The sequence below is a fragment of the Patagioenas fasciata genome, chromosome 1, assembly GCF_037038585.1.
Source record: "Patagioenas fasciata isolate bPatFas1 chromosome 1, bPatFas1.hap1, whole genome shotgun sequence".
Classification (NCBI taxonomy): domain Eukaryota; kingdom Metazoa; phylum Chordata; class Aves; order Columbiformes; family Columbidae; genus Patagioenas; species Patagioenas fasciata.
Window position 1 is genome coordinate 205,170,658 of NC_092520.1, and position 25,513 is coordinate 205,196,170.

At 37.0% G+C, this 25,513-nt stretch overlaps 1 protein-coding gene across 15 annotated transcripts in view; it reads right to left on the minus strand.

Moving 5' to 3' along the window:
• Positions 1-25,513, minus strand: part of PCLO (piccolo presynaptic cytomatrix protein) — a 351,923-nt gene that overhangs the window by 172,345 nt on the left and 154,065 nt on the right. For all 15 annotated transcript variants that reach the window (XM_065843589.2, XM_065843572.2, XM_065843550.2 and 12 more), the window contains exons 4-6: positions 20,265-21,482; positions 10,573-15,625; positions 8,189-10,200 (exon numbers count right to left, since the gene is read on the minus strand). In XM_065843589.2, coding sequence (XP_065699661.1) covers positions 8,189-10,200; positions 10,573-15,625; positions 20,265-21,482 — 8,283 coding nt within the window. The remainder of the gene's footprint in view (positions 1-8,188; positions 10,201-10,572; positions 15,626-20,264; positions 21,483-25,513) is intronic.

The window sequence follows — 25,513 nt, forward strand, 5'->3', positions numbered from 1 at the left end:
TTATTTGATTATGGATGTATTTTCTTTGTCCCAGCTTCCTATCTTTTAAGACTGTTATCACTGAGGTAATCCAGATTATAGAAAGAAACCTATAAGGTCTGAGAGGTTAGTTTACTTGAGCAGCCTATGACAAATTCTGTATCAACACAAATTGACAGCAGTGACATGGATAATAGTGTGTGAGAAGAGCCATGAAGAGTAAAGAAAGTTGTATTTAATTTTAGAATTCAGTTTTTTAAGATAATGCTATTACTCGTACTGTTCAAGATATTCTTGTCTTGGAAGAGAAATCAGTAATTTAGGCTATCTCTTCATGTTATACCCAATATTCAGGTGTAAACCAGTTTCACTAAAATATATTGATTCTAAGACACTTGTGCTATTGCAGTTATAATGTTCTTGTTCATATCTATTAAATAACTCAGGCCACAAATTGTGATAATCCATTTCTTGCCTCCCCTGGATGTGAAGGGTGGTTAGTAGCTGTCCTAGTTACAGTAATGTTGAACACAGTGACAGACCGTTATCTTGTCCAGCTTTGGTTTTCTTCTGAGATTAACACAATCAGATCATTCAGCCTTCCAATCAATCTCTTGCTGTCTAAATATTTTATCCTTTCTCTTTTGCTCAACTTTGAATTTTTTCAGTCCCTCTAACTCAAGTGGTGCTGCCCTAAACCACATGTAGCATTATAGCTGAAGTCTCACCAGCCTCTGAGTAGGGTAGAACAATTACAACATGTGTAAAAGTTGTCAGCATTTCCCAAGAACTCTGCTGCCTTTCATGAAAGCACTGCATATTTTTCAATCATATTAAGTTTGAACTTTTGTTACTATACCTGAACATTTTCAGTACTGTTTTTGCATAAACAGCTGTATTTCTGGATATTTTTTTTCTTTTGTACCTGTACTGTCTGTATCATTACTGAATTTGATTTTGGAACATTGCTCCGAATTGCAGTTCTGGTTTCCAAAGTAATTTTGTTTCCTATATTCATCAGCAAAGCTATATGAGCACTTTCTCCATACTCTAAATTGACATTGAATTATTAAAAAGTCAAGTCTATGACAAACTCTTGTTCGACACACTTAAAACTGCCTTCCAGTTTGGCAATGGCCAATCTGACCTAATATGGCTACTTCCAGCTGGCAGATGGAAAGTAAACTTCCATTAAAAATTAGTAATTGTAAGAGTTTTAGTTTATCAATAAAAAATGTTGTGCTGGACTAAGAAACAAGTGCCATAGAAGAGACTATTTTTATCAACATTCCATACTAAAATTTTATTTTGCAGCATCAGTATGTAAACCCATATGCCTGCACCTAGTATAATTTATAACTGTAAACAGTTTTTTATCTTAAATTATTTTTAATATGAAATCACTGTCTCAGCAAACTAATGCCTGAATAGAAGGATTCTAAGGATCAGAAGCAAGGTAAACTTAGTTCTAGTATTGGCAAGCCTTATTAATTAAAAACAACAACAACAACAACAACCAAAAGAATGAACAAACAAATGAACAGTGTTTTCAGACCACATTGCAATTTGAAACACCAATAGCATGAGAGAAACTGGCCTGGAAAGTATTTCCAGAGATGAGAAGTAAAACTTCAGAGCTCTGGTAGACAATCTATGAAGGTATAATACTAATGCAGTGATGATTATTAACAATACATGCCTAGTCCAAAGATTACTGCTCAGCTCATTTCTTTTTTCTTTTTGGGATGATCATATGGGCTATGTCCACCTCCACAGTTATTTTAAATTTTTTTCTTTAGGAGAAAATGCAGAGTTCTAAAATTTTTAGTATCTCATATGCTAAAAATAAATTAATTTCCAGGGACAAATATGTCCTTGGAGAAAGTATGCCCAGGTATCAAAATTTAATGGAGATGCATCTCTTTAAGTTCTGAATAATTGATTGAACAAAATAGTTATCTCAATACTGGCATATCCTGAAATGTTTCCAAAAAAACGGAAACAAAAAACACAAACCAATCAAACAACAGAAACAAAAACAAATAAACCCCCCCTACAAACAAACAAACAACAAATCCCTCCAAACAACCAACCAAACAACAGGGAGAATTTTAAATGCACTGGTTTGTGTTAAAGTAGCATCCTAGAGGCCTCATACACAGAGGAAAGGTAACCTTTCATACAGTGGAGAATGAAGGGGCATTCAGAACATCTTTTTACTGTTCTGAACATTTTCTTGTATTTAATTATACCTGATTGAATGTTTTGGATTTACTGTGGTACTGTTCCGCTTTTTTATTTTTATTTATTAATCTTCATATAGGACATATGAGCTATCATGGGATTTTGCCAGTCTTGGGTCATTTCCAAACAACATTTTATCACATTTGGCTGATCAATATAGTATTTTACAAACTGAAAAATAGTTTAATAAAATTATCGTGAAAAGTGTTGGAATTAAAGCTCGCATTTTGTGAAGAGATTAAGTTTGGACTACTTTGACAAGAATGAATTTGTTTTCTCTAGTTACTGCCCATTGCTACAGTTTGCAGGGAGGTTTTCATGCATGCAAACTAGATTTCTTCTGGAGAAAACTAAATTGGAAGCTCCATCCTAAGTGTATCTTAAATGCACTCAAATTCCAGTAGGGAAAACTAGTCCGAACAAATGACTGGTGCCCTTTGGACAACAATACAGTATGCTCACAGATATTTTAGCATCAGCCACTTTTATCCATTTCTGCTTTTATTACACCAAACAACTTGCTAACATAGCACATTAGTGCTTCCTTTCTTGGGAAGATGTAATAGACATCGGTCTTCTGCTGCTTTTGGAGAATGCACATTCAATTTCTCAGTACAATATGATTTTCCTGTGCTCTGGTCACAGCTGCTCTTGATAAAGTGGACAGAATACAATGCAGGAAGCCAAACTTATCAGTAAAACATGTGACAGAAACTCACTTTTGAATTCAGTCAGGCAATTACTCCAGCAGAAATTTTACCCTCCTACTATCTATTCAGACTAACTACAGTAATCCATGGCTTGGTAGGAGATGAAAGTCTGAAGCAAACCAGAGCTGAAGTAGGCAAAAACTTGCTGGTCAGTATGTGTCCCTCTGTTAACCTTCAGTGCCTGATTGGTTCTGCTGTATACATTTATATGTTGTATTTATTGCTTTAAAGCAGGGAACATGGTCTCTCTCTACACCCAAAATTGAAAGTATTCTTAAAATGAATAGCCGAGATAACCAAGACAGCTGGAAACAAGAGGAAAGATATTATTGTACCTTTATTCTTCATTGCCTTTTATGCAAGAAAAAAATATGAAGAATGGGATTTGTGGCTGGGATGTTGTTTTTTGGTTGTTTGTTTGTTTTGTTTTGGTTTTTTAATGTGTATATGAGAGCTGGCTTAAGAGGAAGATGGCTAAGTTCACAGCAGGTGAGAAAAGGTCCAAGTGACAGAAAACCTAGGCTCTTTGTCAACTCTGTCATAAATCCCATGCTTTACAAAAGATTGTTAAGGCTCCTCTTTGAAAAGCAAAAGAGCGAATACTGTAATAATTTTCTATTATTCATGGATGTCCCTTGGTTGAATAGAGAAGGTGTGAAATCAACTAATTTAAAAGTATCAGGCAAGACAGACTGACCCAGTTAGATGTGCTTTAGAAAATAATGTTTATATGATATGTTGACCAAGTGGGGGTAGTCTTTCTGTTTGAAGATCTGACAGATGGGAAAAAGATGCCTCATTTGAGTCACACAAATGTTAAACCAAAGGATTTCAAATACAGCAGAAGAAGCAGTAGCTTGAAATGTTGACAAGACTCTAAATTGTAAATAATTCAGACCATTAGGGGAAAAAGTAATCTTAAATCTAGCTAAAACCACATAATTAAAGGAGAAAATAGATATGTCTTTACTGTTTACACAGGGATAAGATTGTCTAGAATTGTTTCGAGATGTGAGATCATCTTTTCAACTAGGTTTCTAGTGAATTCCTTTGAAATACACAAAAAGTGTGTGACTTGATAATCAAGCACAAAAGGAACTCACTGGGTACTTCCGGTCTTACTACAGCAATAGATGAAATACTGCAATTCTTACCTAAATAAAGAAACAATCTTTTAGGATTTTGCTTGAAATCATTACCTTTTTCTACGACAGTATAAAGACTTGAATTATATTTGCCTTACAACTGCAACAACTCACATCAGACGAAAAATTTGAGGAAAGTCTCTGTTAGTGTTCTTAATAAACAGATTGATAGAATTTGTTCGAAGTGTTGAAGCTTAAATGTACATTTTCTACCCTGAAGCTGACAGGCTGTTGACAGATGTGTCTTTGCATTACTTTCACTAATACAAACACTTCTGCTGAGTCTTTATGCACTGCTTAGCTGTAGATGTTATATGTGAGTGACAGTTTATGTGCAAGACCTTTTGCAATTTGCTTCAGTTTAGTTGTGGAGGCATTTTGCATCCAAAGGCAATAGGAAGACAACTTCCATCTTTACACACAAGCAATTTGTACAAATGTTGAAGTTGACTGTGACTGGCATGTGACTTGATGCTGTGATGCTCTGGTGCAAAGCTATTTCTTTATTAAAGCAGACAGGTACCCACAACTTTTTGCTGCTGCTGAATGGACAAATTTCAATCTCCACTTCCAAACTGTACAAACACTTGCCAGTGTCCTCACAGAAATCACTGCTACGGTTTTGCACTCTGTGGAAAGCTACCACGCCGGGCTGCGGACAGTCTATCAAGGTCAGTCCTGGGCAGCTCATTGCCACTGGGAGCTCAAGTGGCCCAAAGCTCACAAAACAGCAAAATGTGGATCTTTTCAAAGTATCAGTTCCACATGGGTGGTTTCCACAACATTCTTTTTGGTGATAGACAGTAAATGGAAATGTAATGTAAACATATAACTTGTTAGCTGAAAATTAAATGTGCCATCATTTAAAGCAATATTGTCTGCATACTTATTATTATGTGATTAGCTACCAAGTTATTTTTCAGCCTTTCCCTTAAACTAAATTAGACAAAACATTGTAATAATTTCTTATAAAAGACGCATTAAAGAATAAAATTATATTTAAAGCAGGAGAGACATAATTTAATCATCTTAGACATAGTCTCCATAATATTTTTTTCTTGAAATGTTGTAATAAATATATTTTTCAACAGAAGAAGTACATCAATGATGAAAGTGTACTGCCTGAAGGACAAAGTATCATTTCATTGAAAACCTTTGAAAGAGACCAATTTTATTCTCACCCTTTTAATCCCACTGACTGCATAAGGATCAACTTTTTTTGATAAACTGTTATAAAAAGAAGACTGTGAAAAATATACGTGAACACATAAATACCCTTTTTACGTGCAGTGCCTATGAATGCAGACAAAGACATAACCCTGGAACAAGAACTATTAAAAAAGCGATGGGATATTCATCCATGCAAAAAATATTCATCTACACACTCAATTTTCCTAAGGTAGTGAAAGATTAATCTTTCATTGCCATTTTATTCTTTATATTCAGCTCTAGTAAATTCTCTTTTCCAGAGTGAGCTGTTTCACAAGTTTTTCTGCACTGAAATTCACTGTTTTGAATGATCAAACTGATCCCTTCCACCCTTCTCTTTTAATAACTAGGAGATCTCCAGCCAGGAGGCACAAATAGGTACAGAGAGAATTACAGACGACGACTTTAGCTGTTGTAGGTATTGTACAAACACAGAATGAAAATAAAGTCTCAGTTCCAAAAGTATCTTAAAGTTGAGGAAACATCTTACTTTCACACTTAGCAAGATAATTCAAAAGCAACTCTGTATTTAAACTCAAGTACAACAACGATATATTGCTATAACAATGCAGTTGAAAAAAATGTCAACAATATTTACATTTTGTCAATGGTGACACTGTGTGTATGCTAACTTTCAGGAAGAACTTCTGAATGTGACAAAAGGTATAAGAAATAAATAACTAACTACTTTTTCCTGTTCTTCCAAGATGATACAGTCCTAAAACCAGGTTCTCAGTATAAACACAGACATGCTGGAGAGAACATTGTCAGTCTTGTGAAAATGAGGAGTTCATTTAGAACTCATGTTGCAGATCCCTCCTTCCCAACATAACTGCACTGAGTAACCATGAACCAAAATTGATATAGCAACTGCAAAATGAATTTATGACTGTATTTACAGATGCTGATGGGGTCATTACATTATGTTTCATTCTAAATACTCTCTTTTTTTGTTAAATTTCGTGTACCTGATGCCAGTCTAAGCTAACTGAACCTCAGATACTTAATTAACAAAACTCCATGAGTTATCATCAGAGCTGAAAGCAGCCATGGGAGGTTTACAGAGCAGCTTCCTCACCATATGCCACATGACACAGTTAGTGTAGCCCACTGTACATCTGTGGAAGTTTTTTTATTTTCTTTGCACTTGTCTACGTGCACCTTACGTTCCATAAAAATGTCCATCTCATTTATGTAGACTGTAAGTACCTTGAGACATGGGCTATTTGCTGCTTGGTGGCTGCATACTAATAAGAACAATATAGCTCACTACTATTTGGGCTCAAGGCAAAATAGTAGTAAACATGTAGGTAAAAAATAAACAATGATGTATAAGCCCTTTGTTTCCACGTCTCATTAATGAATATGTGTCCAAACTCTACTGTGAAGGCCTTTAAACAATCTGTTGTTCATAGAATTTATCATTCAGTATATAAAGTATACAATTAATATCAAATATATAGGTATCTGTGAAATAGGCGAACTAAATAATTTGTCCTCAGTAACAGTTTCACTGCAGTGGCAGTTATTTTACAACATTATACCTACTCTCCAATATCTAGCAGAACCCAACACTTTCTAACTCATGAGCAATGTTCAAGATGCTGTTCCAAACTCTGTACATGAAACTTTAGTGCTTGTGCTAGTTTCCCCCACTGTGCTAATCCTGCATTAGGGAATGATGGCTAATGCCATGACTACAGTTCTCCCTTCAACCTTCCAAGTACAGTTTTCCAAGCAGTATTAGCACAGGAGGCATCTAATATCTCCATAAATATGTGAAGCTGCAGAAACTGCTTACACTGTGAGACTTGGAAGGTATAACTAGATAATTCAGTATTTGAAAGTCACCACAAGTTATCAAACATAGAGAAAAAACCTTCATTATTCTATTCAGCATGTACTAATCACTCATGTATTCACAGATAACTGAACATAAAAGGTAAAATTTGCTGAAGAACTCAAAGGGCAACTCTTCTAGAGCTCTCAAAAATAAGATACTGACCCTACAACTGATAGACAGGAAAGGACTCGGACAAAAGGACAGCCAAGAACATGCAAAATTCTAAAAGTACTTTTTTTAGTCAAGACTTCATCCTCTTACGTGTAAAAAAAGCAAAACAAAAACCAGACTGATTCCCCAATCAGAAATCCTACCACTCAAGGAAAAGGAATACTGTAGAAATGACAAATTTAAATCCTGATGATGCCAGCCTTATTCAAAATTGCCTTCTCTGACTCCATAAGAAACAGCCTTCAACACTTGCAAAACTTCTTGATAATCCTCCTCATCCAAAACAAACAGACAAAAAATGGGTTTGTGATATGAGACCTTTTGGTCTGGGAGAGATAAAAGCTGTACACATCAGGTCACAAGATTACCCACAGAATCACTAATGGCCAAGTAACCTCATGAGGGTCGAAGAGGACAGCTAACTAAGGTGATTATGAATTAGTGTTAGCTGCCTCTCAAAAGAAACATGCAGTAGTTTCAAGGCAAACACATGGTAGAATGTGTCACAAGAGCTGAGTGTTGTATGATTAGAAAGAAAATGCTTTTCATTTTCTGAAGACTTGGTGGTAACTGCTCAATTGGCCATTAATTGCCATGTAAAATAGAATGTGCCTTCCAAAAATATTTTGTGAAAAATATTTTTTTTCTCTTTTTCTTTTTCTTTCTGAATCATAGTAAGACTGTGGTATGGACTCCTGTAATTCCAGGCAAAGCAATGAAGTAAATAACCATTGCTTCAGATAGCAGACATTTCTTGGGACTTTTCAGCAGGTGTGCAAAAAGACTAAATACATAGGTACTGCAAATGAATGTGCTAGTCCTCGTACTGTACTCATAGCTGCAAATATTGGAAAAAAAAAAAAAAAAGGCAAGCAAATACTTCTTACCATGAAACCCTCAGTGTACTGAAACTGAGCTCTGGAACTGTCTTCTGCTGTGGGACTCAGGGGCTTAGGATCAGACATAGAGCGTTGCATCATCTTTGTTGCCTTTGGGCTTGATGGAGGAACCTTGGCAATGTCAGCATGCAGCATCTTCTGCGGGCTGATGTCATCAGTGATGGGTTTTTCATAGGGTACAAATGCTGACTCTATAACTTTGCTTGGTGAAACAGGTGAAATGGGTGAATAGAGAACTTTGGGAGATTTGGGAGGGGAAGGAACTACCTGCAATGTGGAGTCTGGATGAAGATGGGTTGAGTATCCTATCTCTAATGGTGTTGGGCGTTTTTTATCTTTCTGAGGAGATGAAGCTGACAGATATTGGGGACTCTGAGTATCTGACTCTGTCTCTGTTTGACATCCCAAACTTTCTCCTTTATATGTCTTTTCTGGAGCTGAAATGTGCTTTATGATTTCTACCTTAGCATCCAATCGGGCCCTGATGGAAGGTGTTCTTATTGTTCCTACAGGTTCTGTTTGCACTGAAATCTCTGCCACTGTCTGAACTGCAATACTAGATACTTTGGAGAATTGTTTAGCTTTGTCTGCCTCAGTGGTACTCTCACTGTATTTCCCTACACGAGGTTTCCTTCTAGATCTGCTAGAAAGATCCCATTCATCTTGATCTTCATCATCTGTCTGAACACTCGTATCAACACTCTTCTTAGTTCTCCGTCTCCTGTTTGTGTAACCTCTGTCTGCTCCATCTTCATCATCAGTTTGCACTCCACTGTCCACTATCTTTTTGAAGCACCGTGGCTCTTCTTCCAGAGTCTCCTCAAGCTCCTCATATGGACCACGTAATTTTGGCATAGAACTTCTCTTTTTCAATTGTTTCTCCTCTCTAACATCAATATCCTTAAGAGACATTTCTGACACAGAGCTTAGGATACCAGTCCTTGGTATGTACTGGGTAATACCATCAGACTGAACTGTATACCATGCTTGGCTTTGTGGAATTTCAATACCCAGCACACCTGAAGCCGTAGTGGTTGCATCATCAGTAGGCCAGAACTGGCCATTTTCTGTGGTTGCATACTGTCCTTCCAAAAGTGTTTGATCTGTGGTAGTTTGTGGTGAGCCAGTTCCTGAAGGTTCATAACCATACTGATATATTTGACGAATTTTTTGCTCCTCTAACTGTTGGTGGAGCTGTTGTTGAAGTTGTTGGAATTGTTCAAGTTGCAACTGCTGCTGGGCTAATGTCTCTTGCCTCATCATAAACTGAGCTTGTCGTTCTTCCTCTTGCTGAAATAAGAGATGATGTTTCATGGATTGCAACTCCTCAAGCTTTTTTTGTACCATAAACTTTTCTTGTTCCCTAAATCTTTGAATTTCCTGACGTTCCCATTCCAGCTCTTCTGCAAAGCGCTGCTGCTTTATTTTCTCAAGCTCAAGAAGTTCACGCTCCAAATCAAGCTGCTGTTGTTTGCCTTCTTCAGGGGCAATGAGAAGGGCAACCTCATCTTCAATTGCGTCTGTATAAACTTCAGATGCTGTGGTTAAAGCAGGTATCAGGTTGGTTGGCTCTGTTGTAATAGTTTCTATAGTAAGAGGTGGCAACCCTGTCTCCATATCAATGGCCGTAATTGCATCTTTTTCAGCTGCCACTGTTGTCAAGAAACTGTATGATCTTGGGAGTGGTTGATTCTGTTGTAAAGTTGATAAAGAGGGCACTGAGTCAATTGTTTGGAGAGTAGGTAAATCTCTGACAGATGTGCTGAAAATAGAACCAGGTTGTGTAGTGATGGCAAACGTGGATGGGATTGGAGTCGCTACTGAAGAATAAACAACACCATTGGATGATCTTAAAACACTTCCAACGCCAAACTGGGAACCCAGAGATGAAACCATTCTTGCTTGGGAATATTGTGGTGTACTGAGCCCGATGCCAGAAATCACCTGCCGAGTCTCTGGATAAGGACCAGTGGTCTTGCTTGAGTAATCCATAACCTCACCTGAAATTACAGGGCAAAGTTACAGTCCAGTCCCACAAAAGAATGCTGCTTTGCGGATTCTGAAAGTCATCTCATCCTGATGAATTAAATGGGAAGGGGAAACTGCATGCAAATCTTCAGGTTAATGATCTACTTTAGATGTGAAGCAAACAGCATTTCTGAACATGCAGGCACATGCAGGCACCTCTGTGCAAAACACATGTAAAATGAAGAAATGGAAAACACGTGTAATCCAGAATTATTTGTCACACTGTCCAAAAGAAAACAAAACAACAGAAGGAGGGGAAAAATAATAAAAAAATCATCCTGAAATGAGGTGAGGAACATCAAAATTATATTTCAAAGAAAGATCTGCTGCTGTGTCATACTGACCTGTAGTAACTCTTCCAGAAGTAAGATCTACTGCTGCATCAGTTGCCCCAACTCGATAATTAAAGCTATTCTTGCTTTTGTATGCAAACAGTCCAGCTTCTGATAAATTTGTGTCAGACATAGATGGTTTCATACCTCCCATTCCTCGGTAGCCATATGACCCTGAACGATCATACTGATAATGGTCATCTCTGTAACCAAAGCGATCTTCAGGAAGTGTAGTTGGTGGCTGCTGTGCTGTACAACTCCTACCAAATGGCAATTTATAAACCATATCACAGCAGACAGCTCTTCTCCCTGCAGTCAGATCCACAGGCTTTTCATCATCTTCTATCACTGTTGTTATGATACCTGAAGCAGTTTCATCCATTGTTACTACTGTTCTGTGGGATTTTGTAGTGCTAAGGTCAACGGCTCCACTCTCTATTGGCTCCTGAGAACTGGAGAGATCAGTCCAACCATTTGTAACACCAACGGGTGGTACAGTAACAGGCTTTGTAGTAGCCCACGTCACTGCATGCGTTGAAGTACCTAGGGATAAATTTATTGGCACTTCATCTCTACCTGTAGAGAATGCCGGGCTGCCTGTTACTCTGTATGCAGGCTCAAAGTGTTTCGTTGTTGTTAGCTGAAGTGGCGTTGTCATCGCATGTCCCAGATCCACCAGGCTGTCTGTACTGGCAGTGTAGCTTACGGGGGCAGTGCAGGTCACTACAGTTACTGTCTCAGTGACTACAGATAGAGAAGGATCTGTAACACAGGTAGTGCTAAGATTTATTATAGATGGCTGGACAGTACTTACTGGTCGCCCACATGTATCACTTGCTGGCATTTGCCTTCTCACATCCATGGAAACAGCAGAGAGATCCATACAGTTGTCTCTCACTTCGATATCCATCTTAGTTAGAGTGCGAAGATCTATGACATCACCCAGGGGATGGAATCTTCCATTCTCTCTATATCTGGGTTGATCTACTATATGTATTGGCTCTGGAGGTATAGTAATAGCAACACTACCTAAACCAAAAGCAGGTGCTGGGCCCTTAACCACTGACACTGTGGTCTTGGTTACCTCTCGTGTTACTACTTCTGACTTTGAACTAGGTAATTTCTCAAAAGCTGACTGTGTTGTGACAGGAACAGTTTGCAAAGCACCTGAAATATACATACTTTGATCTGTTATACTTTGAATTTCCATAGTTTTCATGGATGGAGTGAAAATCGGTTGCATAGGCTGGGGAATCTGTTCTTTTGAAGGTGCTTCTAAAGGCCAGCTGGTAACAGCCTGACTAGTTATAGGCTCTGTGGGAGTTCCAGGCTCAGATGGCAAAGTGATAACAACATAGGTTTCCTGTGAGGGTTTTGTCAACCTTGGTGAAGATTTGTTAGAGTGTGGAGACAAAGGGGAAGTGGGAGACGCTATTTTGTATTCAGCTGCAGAGACCAAATTCAGAGTCATACTTGAAGTCAGTGACAAACCTATTGGTTTGGGCTGTGTTTCTGATGGCTTATGAACAGCTATTGGGAGAGGAGGAACTGCTGGTTTTGGAGCAACTGGAGGTTTAGTTACTTCAGTGGGCCTGTGACTGAAAACAAGCCCTGCTGGAATGGAGGATGGTTTGGGTGGCACAGGAGGTGGTGTTGGGGTATATGTTTTTGTGACTGGTACCACATGGTTCTTTAATACAGCTGGGGACTCAAGTGTTGGAACACTTGTGACTGCAGGTACTACTGTAGGAGCTGTTGCTGCCAGAGTCTTAATCTGTGGCTTCTTTTTGGGATAAATGGCTGGCTTGGGTAAAATAGGTGGAGGTAATGGTGGTGGAGGAGGTGGTGGAGGAGGAGGAGGCAGGGGTGGAGAAGGTTGTGCAGAAGAATCCAAAGAAGAGCTTCTAAAAAGCGAGAATACTTTGGATGTTACAGCAGGAGCTGAGGAAGGCACAGAGACGATGCTGGTCTTACTTACAACACTAGGAGTAGATACAGAAGATGTTTCTGATGCAGGCTCTGTTACTGGTACTGATGCTATACATATAGGTGGTTGCTCAGATGTAGCACTAGTCAAATTAGTTCTTGTCATATCAACACCCAATTCTTTGCGTGAATCTTCAGGATGAATTTTGACAATGCCAGCATCTAATGTACTTTTCATTTTTCTAGCTGCTTCCTTTTCTGCTTTGGAGGTATCAAAGGTAACGGTATCAGTTTCATATTGCTTGGGTTTTACAACTGCTGAAGGTGCAGTTTCAGACAAACAAACTACAGCTTGATCCACGCTTTCCATATCAGATGATATAGATGGCTTTTTAGTGGCTTCGGCAACAGATTCATAAGGCATGCTCACTTCAGAGTACTCTTTTGTAGAAGTTAAGGGAACTTGGGCTATTATCCTGACACCTTCAGAATCTGCTATTTTATCTACAGCATCTGCCTTATCTACATAACCTGTGGTTGCACTGTCTATAGGTGATGAACTATCTGTGGTACAAACTGAAGATGTCGATGATGTTAAGGAAGCTGTATCAGAAGGTAAAACTGATGCGGCACCTTCTGATGTCTCGGAATATGTCAACATTGATGTTTCATGAGAAATTATTTCTTGAATTTCTCTGGCATAATCTGTTAAGTATTCATCTTCAATTTCCTCTGCTGTAAAATGCTGTGTTATTTTAACATCTGGAATAGAAAGTGGTGTGCTACTGACAGGTGAAACATCTGAGATTGCTGAAGTAGTGCTTGATGTTAAAGATGCACTATCCACTGTTTCTCCAACACTAGATGCCTTTGTATCAGATGTGGGAACAAAACCTGAAGTGGGTTGTGTTGGACTGGACCCAGGGGTTAGCTGTTTTCTCTGCCTTTTCATAAGCTCTTCATAAGCAGCTTCTGCATCTAACAACTGTTTTTCCTCACTGGTGGAAGCTACTGTGCTGTCTAATACAACTATTTCATGACTTTCTGGGATAATGTAAGAACTAGACACTATATCTTCTTGAGGCACAATAGAACGTAAAGTCTCAACACTATAGTAGTCTTTCTGTAGATCAGTAATTTTCTGTGGCTCTTCATAGATCTGTTCTGATGCTCTTATTTTTTTCTCTTTTCCTCTCTGTTGTATATATTCATTGCTCTCATCTTGTCTCATCATAAGATTAGTATCAATACTTCCATTGTAACTATCCTCTACTAAAGATTCATAAATATAATCCTCTATTAGCATTCCACCATATAATGATTCTTTTTCAAATACTTCATCTTTTTCATTTGCAATTTGAAATGGCTTGGACTTATGGGTCTTATGCATCATCTCCTCATATACCTCTTCGGCACTTCTCAATGTCTTCTGACCACTTTCTTCTTTTGGGAGTCCAGTCGGTTGTTCATCTGTTGGTGAGTATAGAGAGACAGCAGTAGGCAATTTGTAAACTTTTTGTACTTCTATTATTTTTTCTGGACTGATTTCAAATCCTTCAGGATCTGACTCAATACTAGGTGAATATTCTGAGCAGGAAGATCTGTGCAGCTCTTCCATTTCTGCTGCCTGTCGTAATTCTTCTGTTGGAGATGCATCTTCAATAGGAGAAAGATTACTTGGTGGAGTCTTTGGACGCTCCCTTCTTCTCTGGGCTCTTAGTTCATCCTTGTCCTTTTTAGATTTTTTGCTAGAACTTTTTCTTTGTTGCTGTTCTAATTCACGCTGTTTCTCTTGTTCCTTTAGTAGTTCTTCCTCTTCCCGTAGTTCTTCTTCTTCTGAAGAATCTTCAATAGTTGGAAGAAGAGGACCATGTGACCGATGTCTGGATTTGCGCTGTTTGCTCTCCCCTCCCAGTTTTTTGTGACTAGGACTGCTGTCGCTGTCTTCATCAAGTGATGACACTGAAGTAGGAGATGTACCTGGTGTGAAACTAGAAGCATGTAAACTAGAAGACCCTTCTCCTCTAGATCTATCTTCTGGTGAATCTGTAAGACTCTCCATCTCTAGTTCAGGCTCTTCATCAAAATATAAAATGCCTTTCTGTTGTTCAGATGCTTCAGAATATTTGTTTGTTATTGTACTATTTAATTCTATTGTTTTGAACCGTCGAAGGCCACCTCCCCCAGTTACTGCAAGTTCTTCACTGTCTTGACTTTTAGTTTCCCTGTATTTTGGTTCTGGGCTTTCATCAAAAGTCTCATCATCATCATCATGCCATGAATGTCGCCTTCCTGCATCCTCATCATAGCTTGCACTACTTTTCCGTGCCATTCTTCTATGTTTTCCAGCTGTTCCTTTGGCTTTGCTTTTCACTTCGTCTTTCTTTTGACTATCAGTTATACTGATCTCCTTCAGTTGATTTCTTATGAATTCATCATCCTCAGAACCTGAGGCATCTTCATCAGCACTCATCTCTATAATCTGTTTTCTAATAAAGTCTTCCTCATCACCAGATCCCTGGCTATCATCTCGTTTGTACTCATCACTGCTTGAAGAACCAACACTGGCTCTTCTTTTTCTCCTTGGGACAGGTGAGTTTTCACTCTCACTGCTGTCTTCTACAGAATCATAGCGTTGTCTTCTTGATGGTAAGTCGTCTCTTTCCTCTTCTTCTTTGTAGTCTGCTTGGGAGGAAGTGCTTCCTTTGCTGCCTTCTACAATGTTTTTTTCACTTTTTTGAATACTTTCTAAGTCTTCCTCATCTGAACTGTAAGATTCAGGAGTGACTGGCAAAGGCTTTGTTTTATGTGGATCTTTTGTCTGTTCACTGTACATTTCGTAAAGCTCTTTGCTTTTAGCAGACTTTTCATCAGAAAGTGTAGTTGCCTGAGCTTCCAAAATAGAGAGTACAGTACTTTCCAATTTAGCTAGGTCTGAGGGGCTTGGTGGACTTTCTTGTGAAACAGTGTCTTTTTTACTAGATTCTCTGAGTAAATCCTTTTCATCACTGGGGATATGACTTGGAATTTCACCAAGTGAACTTGATATCCCATCAGAAGAATATCCGGTGTCACTCAGACCTTGTGGACTTTTCTGTTGCTGAGAGCTTGATGTGTCTGATTTGTCATCCTCCTTTTCCTAAAAAAATAAATACATATGTGTGTACATATTTATATAGAAACTCTTAATGTCTCCAGGCAATTAAACACATGTGATTTTTTTTTTCTAAAAGATGAGTTAATGTCTCAAGGAAAAAAAATGTCATGCCAAGAAGAATTATATTAAACTATAAAAGCTGAACATTAATTTTATTATTCAAAGCTATTAAAATAATGCAAAAAGTTCCTCAAATTTTGAGTTTTTAATTGAATATGTGCTTTGTTTGGCTGTTCACTTGGAGATCTATTTTTCAGTATAAACAAATACTGTAGTTAATTCTTTCCGGAAGACTTGTAAATGATAATCTATAATTTGTTGACATATGAATGGGACAAATGTCAGCTTGCAGTGTTTTTGGAGTCTGCTCCTTTCTTTGCCCATTTAATGATGGAGTATTGAAGCATGATGTAATGCAATTTGCAATGTCACCATATCTGCAGTTCAGTGCTGTACAAACATTTTCTGAGTACCCCATAAACAAAAAGAAGTTTCTCAGTTAATTTGTAATGCAGCGGTAAGCTGCTGGTAGGGAAGTGTAATTGCAAGGAGGAAAGCACAACAGTTAGCTATCGACCGAAGGAAATAAGGAAACAAACAAGTCAGGATCCTTAGTCATTCTCCTGGCTTCTGGATCCCTCTACACCATTCTGAATGACAAGCACTTCTATCTCCTTCTTTAGATAACAAAAATATCAAGAATATCCTTCAGCAAGTGTTTCGTTCTTGCTGTGAAATGCTCTGTACCTATGGAAATTATCTCACCATCCAGCTAACAAAACAGTTAACCCTCCAAATGACAGGTCATCTTATCTGTCATCTTAGCTGACAATCTTACGAGGAGTCCCCACCTCCACTAGCAATTTGAGAAAAAGAATCCCAGAATCTCCTGATTTTAGTAATATAGTGTGATCTTACTTGTTATGGTCCTCAATAATACAGGTAGGTAGTATTTATCACCTTTGCTAATCTAAGCCAATGACTTTGGAAGTACAGCAAACCATTTATTTAAAGCTTTAATATCTTCCTTGGCAATATAGTGAGTTTAAAAAAAAAAAAAAAAGAAAAAGTGGAATAAATATATTAAGAAAATTATGACGGTGGTTAATTATAATTTAAAGTTACGTTTACACTCCTGTTAAGTTGTTAGTACTTGCAAGTATTTTCAAATGTTTAGTCACACTGAATTTATATTTAATGCCCAAATATCATAAACATTACATTTGTTATTGTCATCTATTTTATTTTTAAAAATTACTCAGGTTTTCTTTATTATGGAATCTACATTTAAAGTACCTGTTCTTGCCTATAGACATACCACTGTGCACATAATCCTACATTAAAACAGTAATATAAATATCACAGTAATCTACTGGTTATTTTTTTATTAAGTAATCTGTATTTCACTGGAGCGATTTATTATATACTTTGTAAAATCATATACTGCCTTGAATACAAACTACATCTGTTCTTACCAATATTGTACCCAATATGATGAACCCAAATATCTGATATCAGAGCAAAATCCATTGCAATTAAAAATCAAATAAGAAAACAAATATTTCTGAAGACAACCCTATTGAGAAGGTTGAGATTAATACATAAATATGGAGAAGGCTATAGTATTCAAAAAAACTTTTGGAAGTCGTCACCACTTCAACACTTCAGCACTTATTGTTCTGAAAAACGTTCTCTCGGGTATTCTCCAGCCCGTAATGATAGAATTATAAATACTCTTCATGAAAGTCAGCAATGAAGCATAGTTAAAAATTTTTGGGTTTGTATGTAATATTTACATTTTTGTTCCCTTCTCTAAGAAAGAAAGTGTTTAAGGGAAATTTACTGGTCTATGTTTAAAAAAACCCCATACACTTTTCATTAAAATCAAAGGGGTTTTTTCCATCCAAAAGTATGATGCCCCTCATTTGAATTTCAGCTTTGACATTTGATTGTTATTTTTTACTTTATTTCCAACATGTTCATACCTCTAAAGACATACCAAACCAAACACACTGTCATCAACTTAGATGAGCTACTAGAAAATCCAAACATTCTTGAAGCTCAGAAAGTCTCCCAGGAGTTGATGGACAGCCTGTCCAACTAGTGAAAGTCAATCTGGCAGGTCTTGGTTCTCCACAGGGAGATGAAGTGATTCAGTGACTTGTAAAGCAAAGCCAGAAGGCATCAGCTAAACAGTTAAGCTCAGAAATAAGTAGATAACAACTGGTTATGGAACAGCTTTAGCTGTTCTCCTTGTAATTTGTGATGGTGTCAGTATCTGTGAGTCCAAGGTGTAGTACCTACTCAGTAACCAAAGCAGAGGAGATGGCAATGAACATTGCTATTGCCCGCCCTGCTGTTGAACCTCACTGTACACCATAACATCTCTGCTATGATTAATAGGAAATAGAATATAGGAAAGACTGCTATTGTACAGTAAGGAGATGAAAAAGATCTACAATAAGGAAGGACTCCTTTTTTCACTAGAAATAAATATCATGAGAAAATCCAAGTATCTTTCTAAGGCTACCAACAATATGTATGTATGTATAGTTGTCTGCCCCGTGATACGTCATACAAAAATTATCCTCCACATCATGTTTCAAGATCACATGCATGTAACTTAAAACAAATAAAACATAATAATAATTAAAAAAAAATTGTTCTTCATGTTATTTTGGTTGGTTGGTTGGTTGGTTGGTTGGTTGGTTGGTTGGATGAGTTTTTTTTTGTTTACTTTTTTGTGTTTTGGGTTTTTTTTTCCCTCTATTTCTTTCAGCCTGAGAACTAGGATATTGTCATTAGCTACATCTATTCTTAAATGACTAGTAACTTATTTTCTACAGGGTTGGCCATCATATACACAAAAACATCATTGTCAAACCTGTAAACATACTGCAAACGTAAGATTATTAGATGAATAGCGAAACATTGAAGAAATAATGCTGCTAAGAATCATATATATATTAAATGGCTCTTGGAGAATGAAAAATGTATTTTAATCAATAAGAAAAAGAACCCACTTTTTTCCTGTAAAGTAGGAAGTGATCTGGTACACATCAAATTACTGGGCCATTCTGAGTAGTAGAGTTGCATTTTTTCTGAAAGTTTGCCTACTATGAGTTTTTTGAGACCCAAAGATTTTAAAATGTTCTAATATTGAAGTCACGTTTATTTGAAATGATGTGAGATCTCCAAATAAAATGATACTCGTGATTTTCCAAGCCTCTCCATGTCTTTAGGGACTTGTTGAGGTGTTGCTGTCCTTTTTTTTTTTTTTCATTTAAGTGAAAAATGAGGGTAGTATTATTTACTTATCTCATTGGAATACTACAAGAATAAGTAATTACGATTTGCACAGATTTGGGTATAAAATGCCCTCAGCAGTTTGTCAAGTGCAGAAAGTATTAGGTCTTCCCTTGCACCCCTATTTAAAAAGACACTTATCTGAAATTCTTCATACAATTCTGTCCTGAAATACATATAAAATACATGCTTCAATGCCTAGATATTGGTTCTTTTTAGCAACTGAAAAAGAACCAATATGTGATATTTAAATTGTTATCTCTTCCACTTCTGTCACATGCTCTGTTGGAAAGAACTGTATCTAATAATGTTTGGTGTACAGCACAGAGAAGATTAAAATACTTAAATAAAGGGGAAAAAAATCTGCTATTTTAATGAAGTACAAGCTAGATGAGGCACAAGCTTTATATTTAATTCTGAACAATTTGAGCTGCTTCCTATTAGGTGCGTTTTTGTTGTTGTTGTTTGTTTTTTGTTTTGTGAGTTTTTTTCTGTATGTTGTTTTCTGTTTGTTTGTTTGTTGTTTTTTTGTTGTCATTGGTTTTTGTTTTGTTTTTTTTTTTTTCCAAGGAGCAAAAATCTACTCCTACTTTCATAACATAATAATTAGCACTTGATTTCGTCTCTCAAAAATTGTGTGTATTACCCACTTTGGCTGATAAAGTGACTCACTGGTGACCTCACATCCAGAAAATGTATATATTTAAGACATGTGGCCCTCTAGTACAAGCTATCATAAAATCACCCACTTGTCTGACTTCAGAGCCCACCAAGAACCCTACCTAAAAGTACTTGTCCACATGAGATAAGCAAATGAAATACTAAAAAAAAGTAAAGGTTGCATACTCTAACATACCATGTTCAGGCATCACAAAGTATTCCTCAAATGTTTCTTACACTTAAGTATTGCAAAACACTGTACATTTTACCATCACAGATTATTCCCCTCTGAGATTAAGAACGATGAAAACAATCCCATTTCAAAAACTAAACTTCAAAGACCCAAAAGTCTATAGAAGCAGGTAAATAAATCAGAAGTATTGGAAAAAATGATTAAACAGGAACCATGCCTGACAGTTTAAATGTTTAACTGCTTGAGACTGAAAATAATACAAGAAGTATTGAAGAGTTGCATGTAAAGCACAGGGCTAACTGGTGAAACTTTAACTCAATGGGACTCATTGATTCTATAATTTAGAATCATTCCATACAGAAAATTACAATAAAGAGCAGGAAGACATAAGGGAGAGGTTCTGTCAGGATCAGATTCTAAATTGTAGCAAGGGAGGAGGGTGGGAGTGAGAAAGTCACTTACTGTTTTTTCTTTTGCTGCTTCTACGTGGCCAGTTCTTGGCAAAGGTGCTGTTTGAACAGGAATTTCTTCTCCCTGAGCTTTTTCAGCTTTCAAAACCAGTTCTGAAATCCCAGTTGTCAAACCTTCTTTCTTAACATCCTCTTGCTTCTTAGCTTGAAGTCCCTTATCAGGTTCTTCAGCTTCTGCTTTCTGTTCAGCAACATGGTCTTTAGTCTCAGCTGTAATTTGTTCTTTTTTGTCCTCTGGATGTGGTGTGCTCTTTGCTGGGAGAACAGGTTTTTTATCTTCTTCCAATGTGCTTAGGGGTTTCTTTTGATCTGAACTTACGGTTGCAGGAATTTTTTCTGCTGAAAGTGTCTTTGAAAGTTTCGCTTGCTGAAGTTTTGATTCTTCTTTCTGAGTTTCCTGTTGGATTTTATCCACTGATGAAGTTTTCATTATTTTCTCATGTTGAAGTTTTGGATCCTCTTTCTGAATAACATGTTGGATTTTATCAACTGAAACTGCCTTTGACAATTTGACCTCCTGAAGTTGCTTATCTTCCTTCTGAGCTGTTGGTTGGATTTTGTCAGCTGATAGTGCCTTTGCCATTTTCATTTGTTGGAGTTTTGGGTCTTCTTTCTGAATTCCATGTAAAATTTTGTCAGCTGAGGGTGTCTTTATCAATTTTGCCTCTTGAAGTGTTATATCTTCCTTCTGAACTCCATGTAAAATTTTATCAGCTGAGGATGTTTTTGCCAGTTTTGCCTCTTGAAATTTTACATCCTCCTTCTGAAGTCCATGCAAAATTTTATCAGATGAGGCTGTCTTTGTCAGCTTTGTTTGCTGGAGTCTTGGGTCTTCCTTCTGAGAAACACGTTGGATTTTATCAGCTGAGGGTGTCTTGACCAGTTTTCCCTGCTTAAGTTTTGCATCTTCTATTTGAGCTCCTTGTTGGAGTTTATCAGCTGATAACGTTTTTTCCAGTCTCCCCTGTTGAAGTTTTGGAACTTCCTTCTGAACGCCTGGTTCTTCTTTCAGTTTTGCTGCTGTAGGCGGTGTGGAAGTCTTCTGAGGGGAATGTGAGACAGCAGGCATAGGCTGTTTTTGAGGAGAAGCAGGTGGTTTGGATACTGGTTGTGAAGGTCCTGTTTTCGGAAGTGGCACCTTCCCCATATCCCCAAGTTGTCCTGACATTGCCCTCTGGGTCTGGCAGTTTAAGCAGAGCCATTCCTGTACCTGTGATAAAACAAACATAGGAAGTTACTTATTTGAAAACTTAACAGTAAAATCATGTGGTGTCTTGAAGTGATACAGCTGAATACTTTGAATGCTATGCATACTGAAAAGATATTTTCTTGGTTTTCTGCTCTTGCAGCAAGATCCATAACACCTTTCTAACAGAAATGAAGCATGAAAGGTTCCAGAAAGCCAAGCAGGACAAATATAAGGTGAAAACTAACAACAATTGCATTGCTCCAAAGTATTGATAACCTTCACGCACAAAATTTGCTTATGTATTTCTAACATCTGTGTTCTAGCCTGTATAATCTATCAATAGTTCCCTCTAATTTTGTAAATCTGAGTAAAAGCAGACAAACTGGGACTCATGACTCTCTGTGTTTCTCTTCAGAAGTTATCTTCCCCTCTTGAATTTGTGTATAAGTATCACTGTGGAAATTTAAGATGGTCATAATCCAAAAGGAACATCACCTGTCTGCTCTCCTTACTGCTAAATCCCTGCTGCACACTGGCTCCTTTTACTCTTCTTCCCAGAAAACCAGAAAAAAAGTAGGACAAGTGCTTATATCTGTGCAAAAGATCTTGTTGCCAGTTGCCTAGCTACTACATGAGAGGAGTAATCAGACTGTTTCCAGTGGGATTTGGGTTATAGTTTCTTTAGAGTAGCAAAAAGAAATTTTAAACACAGAAAAGTACTGGGAAAAAAAGAGAACACTAAGAATCTTCTGGATACTAGAACAGCTAATGAAGCCCTACTTTGCTAGTGCAAAATTAGCTTTACTGAAGGATATGAGGCCTATGCTATATATTAAAATCTTTTCATGTTTGTTTTTAACTTCTTTTACTGTGACAATGGAATGTCTCAGCAATTCAGTTATTTATTTGTCTGGTTTAGAGAACTTAGAGACCTACTGAATGTGAAGCACAGGAAAAGCAGTGCAAAATTGTTGTATTAATAATTATATAGGTAGTACTGCTGATAATATTAGGATAGTACAGATGACTGATCAGTTATATACCACTGTGTATTTCAGAATATCCAGTGGTATATAATCAGTTGCCCAGAAGGTGAGGCATTTAGTCAGAAGAAAGAGGTATCTGGTAGAAGTGTAGAACCCCAGAAACATTCACACATTTAATATTAACATATAATAAAGTAATAAATGAGGTAACACCAAAAGCAGAGACTGGAACTTCAGTTGTGCCCCTGCCAGCAAAGAATTCCCAAATAACAGGAGTGTAAGCATCAGAGTCCCTGCTCTCCTGACTCCATGAACTTGCCTTTTTCAGTGTAAAGTGGGGACGAACATTTTTTCTACCAAGAGCATTTAGCATTTGGTGATACCAGCACCTTGTCATTGATAGGGTATTTCCCAGAGTGATAGGGTTGGTATGATAGGACCACAAATGGCTTTTCAAGACAGTTAAGCAGAAATGAGGCACCTCTCTACTCATCTTGAATGATTGAGTTTAGGTGCTCAGCTCCCACATCCTAACCAAGGTATTTCTGAGCACATCAGTACTTTATAAAGTTTTTATGCACAGTAGGTATGTTCAGGATACTGTGATTTTTGTTACCTTCAGAAATTAAAACATTTTTAGATTAGCTGGTTTCAAACGTTATCTGGAACGCTGTAAAATCTACCAAACCTCTAAAGTGTGAAATCTATCTGCATGCTTCAGATCCAAATCCCACAGTTAAATGGTTCTACAATTCCCTTGTTTTTTTAAAATTGTTTTTAAAATAATTGAATCACTTCTATGATGCTGCTCCTTTGTAAAATTAGCTGAAATGATAATTGGATGTGAAACAAAATACATTAAGAAAAGCTCAAGTGGGCTAATTTTGTTTAAGTGCAACAATGGAGAGTCTACTTAACATATAAAATAATTTACTTTGGCTGAAAGAAATTGTTTCAGGTACAAGAAATGCAACAATGCATGCATTATCACTCGGGTCATCTAACAAGTGCCTTGTGTGTTTATTATTCTACTTTTATGGATACTGACCAAACCAGTGAGTCCTAGTAATTGACATAAATAAATGTTTATTAAAAGTATTTAGCAATATTGTCTCAAAAAATAGAGTTTATTGACTGTATCAGCTGTCCCCAAATGTAACATAGCTCCTACTAGTTACTGTACCCTTTTCAGCTCCAAATTGAATGTGGCTCTGTATCAGACTACTAAGTATACTTTAAGTTTGTTGGTTTTGTTTTTGTTTTCTGTGAAAACAAAGAAACAAATAAAACATTAAAACATAATACTCCAGGAAAGCTTATCCTCCTCTGTAGGACTTCAAGGGCTTCAATGGCATGTCATTTGTCTGGGAAGCACTAATTAAGAAATATAAATGAAAGCAACTTTTTATCTCAAAATGTGGAAAATATAAATTAGTTTTCTTGAAAATATTTGTTAGAGTGTTTTTTTCTGAATTTTTTACCATAGTTTCCTCCCTTTTTATGGGTAGCAACATTTTTTTCCTAGAAACCAATACTGGAAACAAAAAGTATGTTCTGAACTCTCTTTTATAAACTTAAAATAAAATTAATACACCAGGAAACAAAATTACCTCACAGAAAATCATGATGTTAGTATTGTCAGCAGTTTATAAGTGACTAAATATTCTAGATAATATTTAGTATAAATATACTACATAAGAAAAGATCCAGTTTCATAGTATCCTGGATTCTTTTCCCATAAATATTGTAAAGACCACTACCTAAAGCTGACTAGATAATTATGATAGATCCATTTTTATTTAATTTATCGGAGAGTCTAAAAGATTTTAAATTCATTAAAAAGGGGGTAGGTTTTGCCTTCTCCAATCAGCCTGACAAATACTCATTTCACAATGTAAGCAGAAATAATGCCATTATTATTTGTGCTAATATAGCTTCTGTCAGCATGGGGCATGGGAATAAGACAGTACTTAAATGTTATTAAGCTTCTCAGAATCTAGCCTTAACCATCTTTAATTTAACAAAAACCTAATAAAGTGGCTTATACCATGAAATAATCCAGGGTTCAAGAGTTTGCTGAATTTCACATACATGCTATATAGATATTATTAAAGAATATGTTACTTTCTACATTAAATGCACATGTTCTTCTCACAGTACCATTTGTTTGTGACATGATTTCCATTTATTTCCTTATAATATAAACATATCCAGCTCTTAGGGTCTCTGTGTTTGTTTCTTTTCTATACATCTACGTTTGGCTCTTATTACTTCTCTAGTGCTGCTGCTTATGTAGATCCCATTTAGTAACTCTTCAGCCTCAGCCTACTCACTGCTCAGATACTTGCTCCTTCTCAGTTTCATCAAGTCTCTTCACTTCCCTCCTTCACAGATTCAGTTATTTGAATTGCCTATAACTACTTTAGCAACTTTACTAATCATAGTAACTATTGAAAAACCAAAACAGCTACCCAGACACCGTTTCCTCTCAGTTTTGCTCACTATCCCTACTCAGTCTCTTTTCCCTGCAGTAAAGTCCTTCAACTCAAGAACTGTGTATTGTGGTGAGTACATAGTAGCACAAGCCTCTTAAAATGGAAAATAATAATAATTAACATGAGCAAAGGAAGGCGATTATGAGAAAATTGGCAAACTCCATCAAATCTTGTCAAGAGATGCAAGTCCCAGTCTTGCCCTCCTGCCATACTGATGTGAGTGATGCTACTGAAATGGCCTGGAATTGTCCAGATATGACTGATTTAATGAACCTTGCCATTGTCCTCTTGGATATCTGTTATATCTGTATCTGCTTACCCATTTATTTTTTTAGTGTTGCTATACAGGCATAGAAAATACTTCTCCCAAGCTATGTGTTTCAAATTCCAATCTAAACTTTTATAATCTTGCAGATATTTGATCACAAAAGAGCCTACAAAAATCTTCTTATATCACCCTCCCTCTAGCTCATAATTCTCTGTCAGAATGGTTCTCTGTAAAATCAAATTTTGTACCATGAAGTCATATGTCTCAGTTTTAGAGTTGTCTTTCCTCAGTTAACCTCATGCC